General features: G+C 35.8%; 1 protein-coding gene across 8 annotated transcripts in view; it reads right to left on the reverse strand.

The window, feature by feature from the left end:
• The window catches only part of vash2 (vasohibin 2), a 40,803-nt gene extending 34,192 nt beyond the window's left edge, over window positions 1–6,611 (reverse strand). For all 8 annotated transcript variants that reach the window (XR_010013709.1, XM_063001998.1, XM_063001999.1 and 5 more), the window contains exons 1-2: window positions 5,930–6,611; window positions 3,168–3,256 (exon numbers count right to left, since the gene is read on the reverse strand). Coding sequence is in view for 7 of the 8 variants with exons in the window: in XM_063001998.1 (XP_062858068.1) it covers window positions 3,168–3,256; window positions 5,930–6,247 (407 nt within the window). In the remaining variant the exon portion in view is untranslated. The remainder of the gene's footprint in view (window positions 1–3,167; window positions 3,257–5,929) is intronic.
• Between the last annotated feature and the right edge of the window lie 8,383 nt (window positions 6,612–14,994).

Here is a 14,994-nt window from a genome sequence, read left to right on the forward strand (position 1 = left end):
GCATAATACAACAAATAATTAACAGTACAAAACCAAACAGAAAAACTAGAACTAAGTATTTCTTGTAATTTACATAAAATGAATAACTGTAATGATGCATGAGGTATAGTTTTAGTGTAAAGACTGAATAGTTATTAAATAGTAGTGACGTGACAATATGGCAGAAATGCATGACACTTTCAGAGAGCTGTTTTTGACATTTGGTTTTACCACTAGTCAGCTAAAAGCAATATTATTTTTCAAAAGAAAACTAAAGTAAAAGTAGACAATAATTTATAAATATCATGGCAAATGTTATAAAAGCAGCTTTTAGTATTACATAACTGTATATTTGCAAAGTTGAAATTTGTAAATCTGTATGTCTTAAACAGTACTTCAATCAAAAGATCATTTAAAAGGTCACTATAATAAATGTGCATGTTTTTTTTTTAATTTGCATAAAAAGATGCTGCTATTGGTTGGAAACATTATATGTAACAACTAGCAATCAGGGTGGCGTGGTGGCTCTGTGGGTAGCACTGCAGCTTCACAGCAAGAAGTGGTGTTTTCGCTTCAAAAACAGGAACATCACAACACTACTAGAGCAATCTGCTCTCTTAGTGCATCTCCCTTGCAAGGCCCTAAAACAACACAAGACCGGGGAAAGTTTCCAGAAACCCCCAAAAAATGCGGACACTCCAGGTCAGCCGAAAACCGGACCAGACTGAGCAATGCTAAATGGAAAGCATTAACCTGGAAAGAATTAACGTTCATGAGGTGCAAGTGATTGTCAGGAGGGATTGACAGATTGCACATTAGGCCTCTATTCCCCATCTATCAGCCAAACTATATATTATATTCAGCAGTCTGTGAATTTTCTTTAAACTTGTTTTTTCCTCTTTATGGCCCAACCTAGTCATTTTCAGCTGCTAATTGAGGATCCACTGATGCTTACACAACCTCCAATCTCAACAAGAAGAGCCGGATCACCACACACCCCACCAAGATGTGTCAAATCCACGGCTGCTTCTAGCAGTGTTTGGTTCCCACATAGACCTGTACTGTGTATGTAGAGCCACGCTATGCTCCATCTGACCCCTACACACACACATACACTTGCTCAGGTGCCCAGACCATTCCTGGAGATTGCATATCACAGTGGCAACAGGAAAAGACCCTTTCCAACCAGCTCTTCCTCAAACACACAATTTGTGTGGACACCCAGCTAGGTCAATGGCTCTGCTTGGATTAGTTGAAACACTTTACAGTGGTGTGCTAGCACGTTAGACTACTGCACCACCTGAGTGATTGCATACACTTTCAGTAAGAGACAGGAACACATACACTTTGTTTCTATAAAGCCACACTTTTGAATCATGTATAGAATGATGCCTGGCATTGTCATGATGAGGTAATCATGGAATTACTAGGAAAACACTTGCCTTGATGGCAGGACATGTCTCTCTAAAACCCCAATACGCACCTCCACAAGTCATCTGTGCAAGAGTTTTTCAAGTGACACACATTTTGTCCATTATTTTTACCATGACCCAGGCAACACAAACAATGCATCAAAACAAAACACTAAACAAAATGTACTTAATAAACACAAATGGTGGCAATCTGGTCCCATTGGACTTAACGCTTCTGCATAGGGTTAACGTATGGCTTTCTTGTTGCAATATACTTTCAGATTGCATTTGATGATACAAAGGTAGACAATTGTTAGATAACAATAATATTACGGCCTAAGCAAATGTGGGTATACTTATTATAGTAGCTTTTTCTGATCTTTTCCTTTACTCCAAATTCTTTAAATCTTTTCACAATTTTATGTATGGTACAAACTCCATTTCAGAAAATATTGGTACACTGTGTAAAATACAATAAAAAGAAGAAAAGAATATGTGATTTGTGAGTTCTCTTAAATCTTTATTTAACTGACAAAAGCAGAAATAAATTATGTTTTTACTAATCAACATTTTGTTAACAGAAACATTTAAAAAATGATGCCTGCAACACACTTCAAAAAAAGTTGGGACAGGGGCGTAATAAAAGTAAGGGTGGACCATTTAAGTTACAGCATTCCGCAATAAGTAGATGAACAGGAAATCATGACTAAGTGTAAAACAAAATAATCCACCAAAGGATCAGTCTACAAGCAATGATGGGTCATGGTTCACCACTTTGTGTCAAACTTCAGGAGATAATTGCCTGTCAGTTCAGGAAAAAATTGATGAGTTCTCTGTGCTATTTAGATTGTTATAAGTGGAAGCTGCAAAAGCCAACATCTGTTGTGGCATGGGGGTACACCACTGCCTGCCTGCAGTCCAGATCTATCTCCTACTGAAAATGTATGGTGCAGCATCAGCCAAAAGCAACCACAGAATGTTGAGCAGCTGAAGTCTCATATCAAGCAAGAATAGACACATTTTCCACTTGCAAAACTGGAAATATTTACATCCTCAGTTCCCAAACCACTCATTATTACAGCCTCATTATTAGAAGAAGTGATAGAACACAGGGGTAAACAAGCCTTTGTCCCAACATTTTGGAAGTGTGTGCCAGGCATCAAATTCTAAATGTGTTTATATTTACAAAATGCAATGAAGTTGATCAGTAAATGTTTTCTTTCTGCTTTTATCAGTTAAATACCCAAGAGAATTAACAAATCACAGATCTGTAGTTCAACTTTTTTGAAATTTGGGTTTGCAGATGATGAAAAACTTAAAATGTTCTTGTTTAACTGTTTGACAATTTTCTTACAAAGCTTTGCCCAAAGTGGTGACCTATCTTTGCCTGGTAAATTCTCCTTTTATATCCAGTCATGATACCCTCACCTGTTACCAATTCATTAGCGAAATGTTCTGAAATTGTGTAACTTGAATATTCCATAAACATTTTTGTTTAGATTTGCAAATACCATTAAGTTGTTCAGCCAAGTCAATTCTTTTGAACATGTAGTTCACTTACAAGAAATAACAATTAACAGCTTCAGTTTCTATTGCACTTTACCAAATATCTCCACTTTTTTTTTACAAAATGTGGTTTGAAAGTAATCTTAACATTTAGGTAACATGCTGTCTAACCAACTGCTAATAAGAAACCATCTTAGTCTGTGTTAAAAACGTTTTACCACATCTTTCCAACTAGAAATTCTTAAAGCTTAACAGACAAGTTAAGGATACTGCAAGTTCTTCATGTAGTTCTGGACAGCATGGAGCCAATCAGGCACTGATATGGATGGCTTAAAGCTGGGCACTGATGGTATGGGCTGCTGTTAAAGAACACAAAAGACTGAATTAGTTCATGACATTCAAAAGCATAAAAAGTGTAAAAAAAAAAAAAAACGAAATATGTAGACTACTAGGAAATAATTAATACAATTTAAAAAAATAACTTTTGCACCAAGAGTCTGGTGTTAATTAACAAAGGTTACAGGTCCAAAAACTGTAACATAATAGGGCTTAAGAAAACATTTTTTAATGGAGAAGCACAAAAAAGTGTAAAAGCACAACTGCTACTAACTGCTGCTAGCATATATAAATAGCATGTTGGCATCAAACATGGTGACCGGGGATATAAAACACATTTTACAAAACAAAGGTGAGCTACTTCTCATTGATTCATTTTTGCTCGTCAGTCGCATAGGGAGCAGGGTACATTTTCTAAGTAAACATTGAAGAATTATAATGGATTAATTATTCAAGAAGAATTAGATTATATACGCAGACATAGGTAAAGTGTGGTATTTAAAGCAGTTGTAGACACAAACCACCACATATATTTGCCCAACATTACTTTTGGGTTGGAGTGATAACAGTAAAAGTACAATGTTGAAGGCAAATTGACTTAATTGACATAAAAGAGAAAAATAAAATAAATAAACAAAAAATAAAAATAAATAAATTACCACACACATTTAAAAAGCTTTAGAACATCTTCTATAGGAAATTCATTAATTCATTGTCTGTTTTACCACCACTTCAGGATTCAGGATCACAGTGGGTACAATTCACTGGGTGAGGGGTAGGAAACCCCCCGGACAGGTCGCCAGTTCATCACAGGGCAAACACACGCGCGCACATACACTTATACACACACAGGACAATTTTAGTAGCACCAATTACTGATAATTGATTGCATCTTTAGACTCCTGGAGAAAATGCAATTTCCCTCTGGGATCAATTCTGCAATTTCCCTCTGGGATCAATAAAGTATTCTGATTCTGAAAATGGGTAGAACATGCAAACTCCACACAAAGGACCTGGACCACTCCACCTGAGAACCGATCCCAGGACTATTCACTGAGCCACTATGCCACCCTGTTGCAACAGTTGATTGCCAATATGCAACTGTCTAATACAATTACCAGCTCATGTGTAAATTAAAATTAATACATTGCTGGACAAAATGAATGAAGACTCGACTTTTTTGGCCATATGGATCAGCATTTTGTTTGGTGCAGGTAAGACTAGGCTTATGAACAGAAGAATACTTTCCCTACTAATGTACAACTCCAAATCAGAAGCATGGAAAATGCTAATAATAAAAGAACACAGAGTTTCTTACATTTACTTTGACTTTTATTTAATCGCAGACAGTAAGAACCTGAGATATTTCATGTTTTGTCTGGTCAATTTCATTTAGTTTTTTCACCTCATTACTAGCCCTAAATTGCCCCCACCCCAACTTTTTTTTGGAATGTGTTGAAGGTCTAAAATGCAGGAATGGAGGTATATTAACAAATGAAATGAAGTTAAGAAGATAAAACATGAAATACCTTGGGTTCAATCTGTCCGCAATCAAATAAAAGTCAATGTAAGGAACACTGGATTTTTTATTTTATTTGCATTTTTCATATGGGTCCTTTCTGTGAGGAGAATGTTCTCCCTGTGTCTGCGTGGGTTTCCTCCGGGTGCTCCGGTTTCCTCCCACAATCCAAAGACATGCAAGTGAGGTGAATTGGATATATGAAATTGTCCGATATATGACCTTATGAATTGATTAATTTTGTGTAATAAGTAACACCCATTTCTATCATGAATGTAACCTAAGAGTGTAAAACATGACATATATATATATATATATATATATACACACATACATACACCAATCAGCCATAACATTAAAACCACCTCCTTGTTTCTACACACATTGTCCATTTTATCAGTTCCACTTTCCATATAGAAGCACTCTGTAGTTCTACAATTACTGACTGTAGTCCATCTGTTTCTATACATGCTTTGTTAGTGCCCTTTGATGCAGTTATTCGATGGTCAGGAGCCCCACAGGACCACTACAGAGTAGGTATTATTTGGGTGGTGGGTCATTCTCAGCACTGCAGTGACACTGACATGGTGGTGGTGTGTTAGTATGTGTTGTGCTGGTATGAGTGGATCAGACACAGCAGTGCTAATGGAGTTTTTAAACACCTCACTGTCACTGCTGGACTGAGAATAGTCCACCAACCAAAAATATCCAACCAACAGCGCCCCATGGGCAGCGTCCCGTGACCACTGATGAAGGTCTAGAAGATGACCAACTCAAACAGCAGCAATAGATGAGCGATCGTTACTGACTTTACATCTACAAGGTGGACCAACTAGGTAGGAGTGTCTAATAGAGTGGACAGTGAGTGGACACGGTATTTAAAAACTCCAGCACAACACACACTAACACACCACCACCATGTCAGTGTCACTGCAGTGCTGAGTATGATAAGTGGAGCTGACAAAATGGACAGTAAGTGACTGTGTGTGTGTGTGTGTGTGTGTGTGTGTATATATATATATACTCTTTCTCTGTATACACACAACACACAGACACGTCTGCACAATTAGGAGACCACTGCAGAATTATGTTTGTTTGGTTTCTTTTGCTATGTTTGTTGTTGTTTTTTTCCTTTTATTTAAACTTGACCACTGCAACTGTGCAGTTGTGCACTTACTTTCGGTAGATGAGCTGCATTCCTGATTCTGTCCACCATAGCATGTCCGTCCGGGTGCACTTTGGCCACGTGACTCCACATCCGCTCCCAGGTGACGCTCTCGATGGGGAAACCGGTGCGATTCACATAAAACGGCGCACCGCCCTCCTTCTCATCTTCTTCACCAGACGAGCGACCGGCGCTGTTAGCAGCAGTGCATGGTGGCACAGGATGGGTTGCGGCTCTAGGGTGGCAGCGGGTACTGCCGGCGCTTTTTGAGCGGCCCGATCTGCACATTTTGGATGCAGAATCGCTGCTACCTAAACTAGGTCCCGTCATTGTTATTAATTACAGTCTGGTATTCCTACATACGTGCTGTGTGCTACGATCGATGCATAGTTTTAGTCAGCAGCGATCCCTCAAAAAAACCTCAATACAATCTTCTTCAGTAAGCGACTGCAATGTATGTTAAATGCGAATCACATTGTTGATGATGGCTGACCATTTGGTCGAACCTATGATGTATAAATTACTGTAAAAATACTGTGCTTCTTTACCAGGCAGCACAAACATCAAACCACAACGCACAAACCGCAGAATGTAGATTTTAAACCTTTGAATTAAACTCCGTCGATGGACAGATGTTGAGATTCCGGCTGGGATCAACTGCACCCTTTGTACAAAAACTCCGGGTTCCCGATGGGCTCTCATTACTGAAAAACATCGATGATGTTCTTAATTGCTTTAAATGGTGCTATCAAACCAACTGTACCTTTAATTTAGCAGATAATAAATTCGACTCAGTATATTCTACTGCTTAATCCGAACCTGGCTTGATAGCGTTGTTCCAGAACAGTAACCGGGCAGCCAATCATGCGTCTGTATTTTTATTCATTGGCCGTAGCAACGGAGAGGCGGGCTTAAATGCCACATAAAGCCAAATAATTGGTCTATCGATCGCAAAAATGGGTGTGACTCTATTTTTCTGTATCCAATAAGTGTTTAGGTTTAAAACTAAAGCTGTCCATTTGTCTTCACTCTACAGGTTTAAATGACTGTGAGATTAGAGGTCGGGTTATCTCATTTAAAATACAGTATTTTATCATCACATCTTAGTTAAAAATGTATATATAATATTAAATGTATAATATTACAGTAATTTTTAACTACCTGGCTATGAACAAAAGTACTGACATTTTCAGCTACCTAATCATTAACTAAAACATGTATTTACTCTTACAATTTAGCAGTGAACAAAATTACACTGTACAAAATGGTATACACAGGTCACTGTGCATTTTACAAATTGTTCTAGCTTTTCTTTTGATTTAATTTTTTTGTGGATGTTTGTAAATATATTATATAGATCTGCCTTTTTTGAGTCTTGTTTGCACATCTAGCAGCTCTCTTTTAATGTAAAGGCTTTAGTCTGTGTTGAATAATCTCCAGCATTAATTATATATTTTTTTATCACTGGCGTGTGTGATATAAGGGACATTGTTATATAAGAATATAAACTGCCATATTCCTATCTTTAACCAAATCTTCTTCAGAAGATTAAATTATATCTGCTATTTATTTACAGGTGTTTGTAGAATTTATCCCTGTCCTACCTTGCAGCTCTATGGAAATCATGGTTTAGGTCCCAAAAAGAAGCCTTTCTTGCTATTCTGTTTTGCCAGAATTTTCTCTGATTCTTCTTTGACGGCCTTTTGAGTTCCATCCATAGTTGCACAGGTTCTCTGTTTCTAGAATCTGAAAATGGTTCCTGACATAATCCTTAAGGAGGTGTGGTGATTTCTCCAGGTCAAATTTTTAAAGGCCTGATGTTTTTTTTTTTTTAGTTTCACTCGGAGTTTGCAAATTAGAAGTTCGTGGTCTGTACTACAATTATCTCCGTGTAATGTCTTTGCAATTAAAATTGAGGTTTTCCATCTCATTTCTGTTCCAGAGGACGTGTAGTTTATTTTGAAAATGTAATAATGAGTAACCGAATTTAATCACTAGAGGACGCCAGTGTAAATAAAAAAGACCGTGCTAATTGACCAGCTCAGGGTGTAGTAAACTTAATTAGACCAAGTACCACGTTTCATAAACCCAAAAACCTTACCACCTAAAAATCCCCTCAAGCACTTTGTAGTGGCCCTTCCAAGCACTCTGAAGCTTTTTGTTCAATCCCCTTTTTCGACGCAGGTTGTACAACCACACTTCCACCCTTGGCAGGAGAGAGAAAGATATGCCACACACTGGTTCCTCGGAAATTCACCAGAACACGCTTTATTAACGGTTTTGCAGTGTTGCAGGTGTGTTACAAAGTCCAGATGCCATCACTTTAAACTGTCACAGGCCCCTTTACAATAGTAAAAGCTGTTTTCTCATTGGCTTTAGGTGCCAATGCCAAATTTAACAAACTAAATCAACTTGACCCCGCAACCCAGTCTAATGCATCATCAATACAGGGTGAAAGGATATGAGTCCACTTGTGTTACTGCATTGTGTCAGTAATCCACACAAAACCACCAACCCCCACTTTTCTTTCAGACCAGGACTGCTGGTGCGGCCCATGGGCTGTTAGATTGCTCGCAGGTCAGTGGAGGTTCCCCAGCCCAAGCCTGGTGCTGCATTGTTCAGCTCCTCCAGGCCATTTTATATATTTTTTAAATGTAATGTTAAATTATTGTATGCACTTTGTACAACAGTTCTCATGCTTAAGGATATGATTTTTCTGTTCCCTGCACATTTCTTGGGATGAAGACAGGTAATTTGTGACATTTTTGGGGTAGATTATCAAGAAACTATGTTAAATTTTTTGTAAAACTTCATAAAATTGATATTGATCTCTATATTTCGCAAGTTCAGGTAAGATAAATTGGGAATAACACTGCTGCTGTGCAGTTCGGGTTCAAATTTACACTTTAGTTTGCACCTGTTCTGTTTAGACTTGTTTTGTTAAGAGACACTGGTCTTTAAAGTACAGTATAATAAAGCTTACAGTCTTAAAAACTTAATATACTCTGAACAGCACTGGTCATAACCACTGCTGTGTTGGGATCTAAAACACCCACACTGTAAAAAATTGCTGTAAAAATATGGTGAAATTAAAGTAAAATAACAGTAAAATACCATTTGTAGTTGAAAACAGTAGTACTGTGAAAAACACCACTTTAGAAAGGGATGTGGGTGACGTGGGACAACAGTTAAGCATTTTACAGTACTGAACAGTATTTTCTTTAAGATGTCTTCAGCCTCACCCCCAGTCAGAGACCCACGTCCTCCAAAGGTTCAGGATTATTCTCTCATGAAACTTTAACAAGGTAACCTGCCTCAGTAAATACGAATTGTTGTTTTGTTAAGTTTGTAAGTTTAGATTAATTATCAAATAAGATGTGTAGCTAAAACAGTCTTAACTAGCTTTGAATGTGAACACTGGCTGCAACCTCAACATTACACAACCAATCACACCAGAGCAACTCATAAACACAGAGCGTATGAATGTGTAACGTATATTCTATTGTTTACTTATTTGTAAAAAAAAATAAATAAATAAAAGAGGCCATTAAGGTAATGTTAGTTGGCTAACATTATCTGACACGTTTGCAAGCTATTAATAGTCTTTATTTTGCAATGAACTGTATCGTCAAGATATAAAATTACAGCATAATACTGTAAGGGGTCAGCCCACGCTACCAGCCACCAACAGGGGGCCTGGGCGGCGCAGTGTTGAAGATGGTGAATTTGGGTCAAAGAACTTCAAGCCCCAGAAACCCCAGCAGTAATCAGGGCTGACCAGGCACACCTGTGTGACAAGGCATAAACACAGCCTAAACTTACTGTCACACCTTTTAGAGGGGGAACTGTGATGGTAAATATTTCAGAGAGGGAAGAAACAAGCAAGCTGAAAAAAAAATAAAAGAAAAAAATAAATCAAAAGGATTATCTCAGAAGGGTGAAGAAAAGAGCCCTGGTAAAACATTTGTTTGTTTATTTTCACGTCTTCCCACAACCCAGTGTTAAATCTTGTTTGTGTGTTTGTTTCATTCGGCCTAATTAAAAAAATAATAATAAAAAGAATGAAAATACCGTAAATGGCTGGAAACCCTGCTGCCAGAATTTTACTGTATTTTACATTTTAACAGTATTTTACTGCTTTCTAATAAAACGGTAAGGAACTGTAATTCAGACCACAGTATACATACTGTTAAAAGTACGGTAATTAGCTGGAAACCCTGCTGCCAGAATTTAACTGTTTTTTTACAGGACAATTTTTTTACAGTGCAGTCTCCATATTGCCATAGTTCTTTTAATAGTTTTCTTATAAGAAATGTTTTCTCAAATGTTGCAAGGTTGTCTGAACAAAAAAATAAAATGATGTTGCAGTTTACTTTTCAATCAAACAATTTATCAGAAAAGTCAGTATTTAGATTTTATTACTGAAGTGTTTAGTAATCTAAAGAATCTAAATAGTTTTTTTGGGTTTTTTTTGTATAATTTTGAAAACTGTGCACTATTTAAAAAGAAATTATCAAGTCCTTTCATGTAAAATTATTTTTGGGGTTTGGAATTTATATTATTTATTAACACATACAAGACCAAGTTTTAGTGCATTTGATATCTTTTATTATTGGTATTCTGTAACTCAAAAAGTAATGAGAGTCACAAAAAAGCAGTGCAATTACAAAAAGCAGTGCAATTCTATATTCATAGTCTGGGGGATATGAACTAAAATGTAAAACTATTTTGAAAAATCCACACAGATAAGATATGCATTGTGGGTTATTTGTAAAAAAATATATTTCAATTTAAACCAAAATCTCAATCAATCTTACACTGATAAAAAATTTTGAGTTAATGAGCAGTGGCGTATTGCATTGTCATAATGTTAACATAGCTATTTAAATTCATTTCAATTTACTCATACGTTTAATAGCTCTACAAAAATCCAAATAAAGACCCCACATACAGTAGTAACTTCAATGTTTTTCTTTATTTTTTCTTAATTAATAAAGTGTAGAAAAAAAAACATACAGTCATAGTAGTCTGCCAAGACAGCATTAGCTACAATTGAGCTAGTTAGCAACAAACACAGCTTTGAATTATTGAGACATAGGCTTCAGTCTTCCTTAACACAACCTTGATAATGTTTAGTTTCCATAGGGAAATATAGATTCTAAAATATTTTTTAAGATTTAAAATGCTATCTTTATGTGCTTGGAGATTAAGTCAAAATATGGTGGTCACTGATATTTATTTTCTCTAAAACATTAATTAAATGTCTTTTTAATTTACTGGGGTTAAATGGGGTTTTATGTAGGCAGCAACATGTATACAGCTTAAGCCTGAATTTTGACCCCAGTGGAGAGTTTTTGCCCTCTGTCTTTGATCTCCCTTGAGCACTCCTGACTGCAAGTGGTCCTTGATGTAACATTGTGATACACCCTTGTGAGGAACGATAAATGTGGGCTAGGCATGTCAAAACAGTATTGAAACCCAGTCTTACAACTGCATACATACATAAATATTAGCTTATAGAGTTCACTTTAAGCAACACAGCAGCAGTTTGTTAATTGTATTTTTAAAAAATTACAAATATATATTTTTTAAATGCAACCTTTAGATTTAAAAAGAAAATGTAAAATATTTGCAGTTCATTTATTTCCATAAATCTTAGGTAATAAAAATGATCGCAAATGTCTTACAAGGAATCAGAATTAAACTCAGGAATGTCTGTAAATATTACGTTTTATAATTACATTGTAGTTACAAACCAAACAACAGCAATTTCACAGCTTAATCACATTCATTAGTGTCTGTTAAAAAGTTGTATTCCAAATGCTAGTACATATTTCTTACTACAATTAACAATGTCTTCAAGAAAATGTTACTGTGTCAGAAAGAATAGATTTGTCCTACATAGATTTGTCCTACAATGACTTTTTAGAAGTCTGCTAGCTAATTAGCAGCAAGAAGCCAGAAATATTCAAATTTGTAAAAATGAATTAGCTGTCTGAAAGATCAGCCTAGTCTTGGGGTTCAGCCTAGGTTTGCACCCATGCTCTTTACACAGTGAAATTCCTTCAGATTTCTTGAATCATTTAATCATACGTAGTACGCATTGTAAAGGGAGAAACATGTAAATGCTTTTCAATCTTTCTTTAAGTAACATTGTTATTAAAAATTTTAATAATGTTCTCACTAGGGATGCAATGATGCACTCTACCCACGATGCGATAAGATTCCCGATACTGGGTTCACGATACGATTTTTCCCCAATGTTTTTTTTAACAAAATGAAATTGAAGACAAATTATGACAAAGTTTCCTTTTATTATTTCTCTTTAAAAAAATAATGAAATACTGTATTTGTGCTTATCTTTTATTTATCTAAATAATGAATGCCCTTTTATTTCTGAGGTAGGTACAAACTATGCCAAATAATGCTTATTGTGTAAAAAAACTGAAATGAAATTCTAAAACAAATCCAACATTATATAAAAAAAAAACGAATTATACAAATAAAGAAAGTATCCTCACATAAATAAAGCTGGCTGGAAAATCCCCTACCTGGCAACCAGGCGAGGTGACTAGCGCCAGTGCCCTTTGCTGTTTAAAGTGAATATCGATTCATCTTAAATGAATGGCACATGTGCACCGATTTTAAACTGTCTTGTGGTGCATCGTTACATCCCTAGTTCTCACACATCTATTGACAAACTGAATTGCTTCTCAAAGACTCAGCCTTTTGTGGATACTGCTTTTCAGATCATAATTACAATCACTCGCTGACATCACCTGTTTAAAATTGCATTATTGTTTGGTTTCATTTACCTCATTACTATCTTTAAATTGCCTTGCCCCAACTTTTCGTGGAATGTATTGCAAGCCTGAAATGCAAGCATGGATGTATATTAACAAATGATATAAAGCTGACCAGTCAAAACAAAAAATATTTCGCGTTCATACTGTCTGCAATGAAATTTAAGTCACAATAACTGCATTTGTTTTTTATTTGCATTTTCCATACTGTCCAAACTTTTTCTGATTTGGGGCTGTAATAACCTTGACTTTACTTACAAGGGCAATAAATAATATAATGTTAGTACCTTTTCTTAGGTTTAGGCTGATTTGTTCCAAATATAATAAATAATGGCAGATGCCAGATCACAGATCCTACATGTGTAGTTGTAAAATTATTTTCATCCTACAATTATTGCCCTTTAATTAAGTGAATGAAGTCGCTACACCATATAGATAATGAAACAGTTGTAATTTAGTCACATTTATTTGTGACTGGCGGCACACAACTCTACATGTTAGATCACATTGAATGAATCCAATTATGAAGATCTTTTTAACTATCCATTTAGTCTACCTTATTTGTATTTTCACACATGCAGAGATACCATCTCTGTTCTTGCTATTTGTAAATGTTTTCATAATTTCTTCAATTGTTTCCTGATTTGTTCATAGTTTATGTACAAACTATGTACATAATTTTTGCTTTTGATACCATACTACCAATTTCAGGGACCTGGCCTTGTATAACTGGAAATAACTGCTCAGGGCAGCTGTTATAACAGACTTTATTCTAAAAACTCGGGAGTTTGTAGAGGACAGCAATGTATATAAAACACAAACACTCACATATGTATTATTTGGTGGACATATGACAAAGAATTTTGATGTGGAGTGCAAAGTCAAATTAAAACTTATGCTTGAGGTTCTTAATGGGATTAAACTATTAAATAAAAAAAAACCAAATAATTAAGTTAAATAAAGTTTTGTTCGAGAGATTACGTATTTTGGCACATTTCTTAAATGAAATGCTCTAAGAACACTAGCTAAATCCTAGCATTTGGGACAGAGTGCTAGTAATCACCATTAAATGTTATAATTTAACATGAATAGTGAACATAACACAGATCATGCAGCTTGTGCTGTTTGGAAACAAAACGTGCTCTGTCTCATCCCTGGCTGAAACATGCTGTATGCAGACAGCATCATTATGTGCTTTCGTTTCTTAAATTTTTTCATTGTAAACAGTTAATTTATCAGGTGTGCACATTAAAGATCATTAAACAGAATGAATAGTACTAAGTGGGCATTGTAATTGAATAAGCATGTATTACACATACACAGTACAATGATAAGGCACTATTATAAATTAAGGATTAGCAAATTGAATCTAGCAAATTTAATCTAGTGCCATGTAAAATAAGCAGCTATCACTGCTGTATAGACGCTTTGATCTTGTTTAAGTATCATGCAGAATATACCATTAATCATCTTGGGACACATATTGAAGCCTAACTTTGCTCCACTATGAATAAAATTTAGAAATACAGTGTTGTGAAAAAAGTATTTTCTTTCTTTTGACTAAAATTTAGAATTCTTTTTTTTTTTTTTTCAATTGTCTTCTATTTTTTGCATATGTCACACATATGTTTGACCATCAAACCATTTTTAATATTGCACAGTGACAACCCAAGTAGACACAAATGCTTCTTTAAATGATGATTTCATTTATTAAAGGTAAAATAGCAGCACCAGTAGCACCACCTGAACCTATGTTTAAAAAAGTACTTGCCTTCTTAGCTAAATCAAACAAAATTAACCAAATTCAACCGACAGTGATTACTGCCAGACCTGTTGAATATAAACATCACCTAAATAGAACCTGTCTGGCAATGTGAAGCAGGCTAGAAGGTCTCAAAAAGTAGCACATGATGCCCCACACTAAAGAAATTCAAATACAGATGCAAAACAAATCTGTTAAAATGTACAAGTCTGAAAGGGTTACAAAGCCACCGCTAAGTCTCAGGGACTCCAATGAGCTACAGTGTTGAACCTTCTCAGGAGTGGCTAGCCTACCAAAATTTAAACAAGAATGAGGCCTCCAGGAGGTCACAAAAACCCAGACAAACATCTAAAGAACTGCAGGCCTAATGTAACTTGGTTAAGATCAATTTACATGATTCCACAATAAGAAAGACACTAGTCAAAATGGCAACCATAGAAGTGCTGCAGGGTGAAAAATACTGATGACCAAAAAGAACACCATTAGAAAATCTTGTAGGAAATTGACCACCT

The sequence above is a fragment of the Trichomycterus rosablanca genome, chromosome 9, assembly GCF_030014385.1.
Source record: "Trichomycterus rosablanca isolate fTriRos1 chromosome 9, fTriRos1.hap1, whole genome shotgun sequence".
In the NCBI taxonomy this organism is placed as follows: domain Eukaryota; kingdom Metazoa; phylum Chordata; class Actinopteri; order Siluriformes; family Trichomycteridae; genus Trichomycterus; species Trichomycterus rosablanca.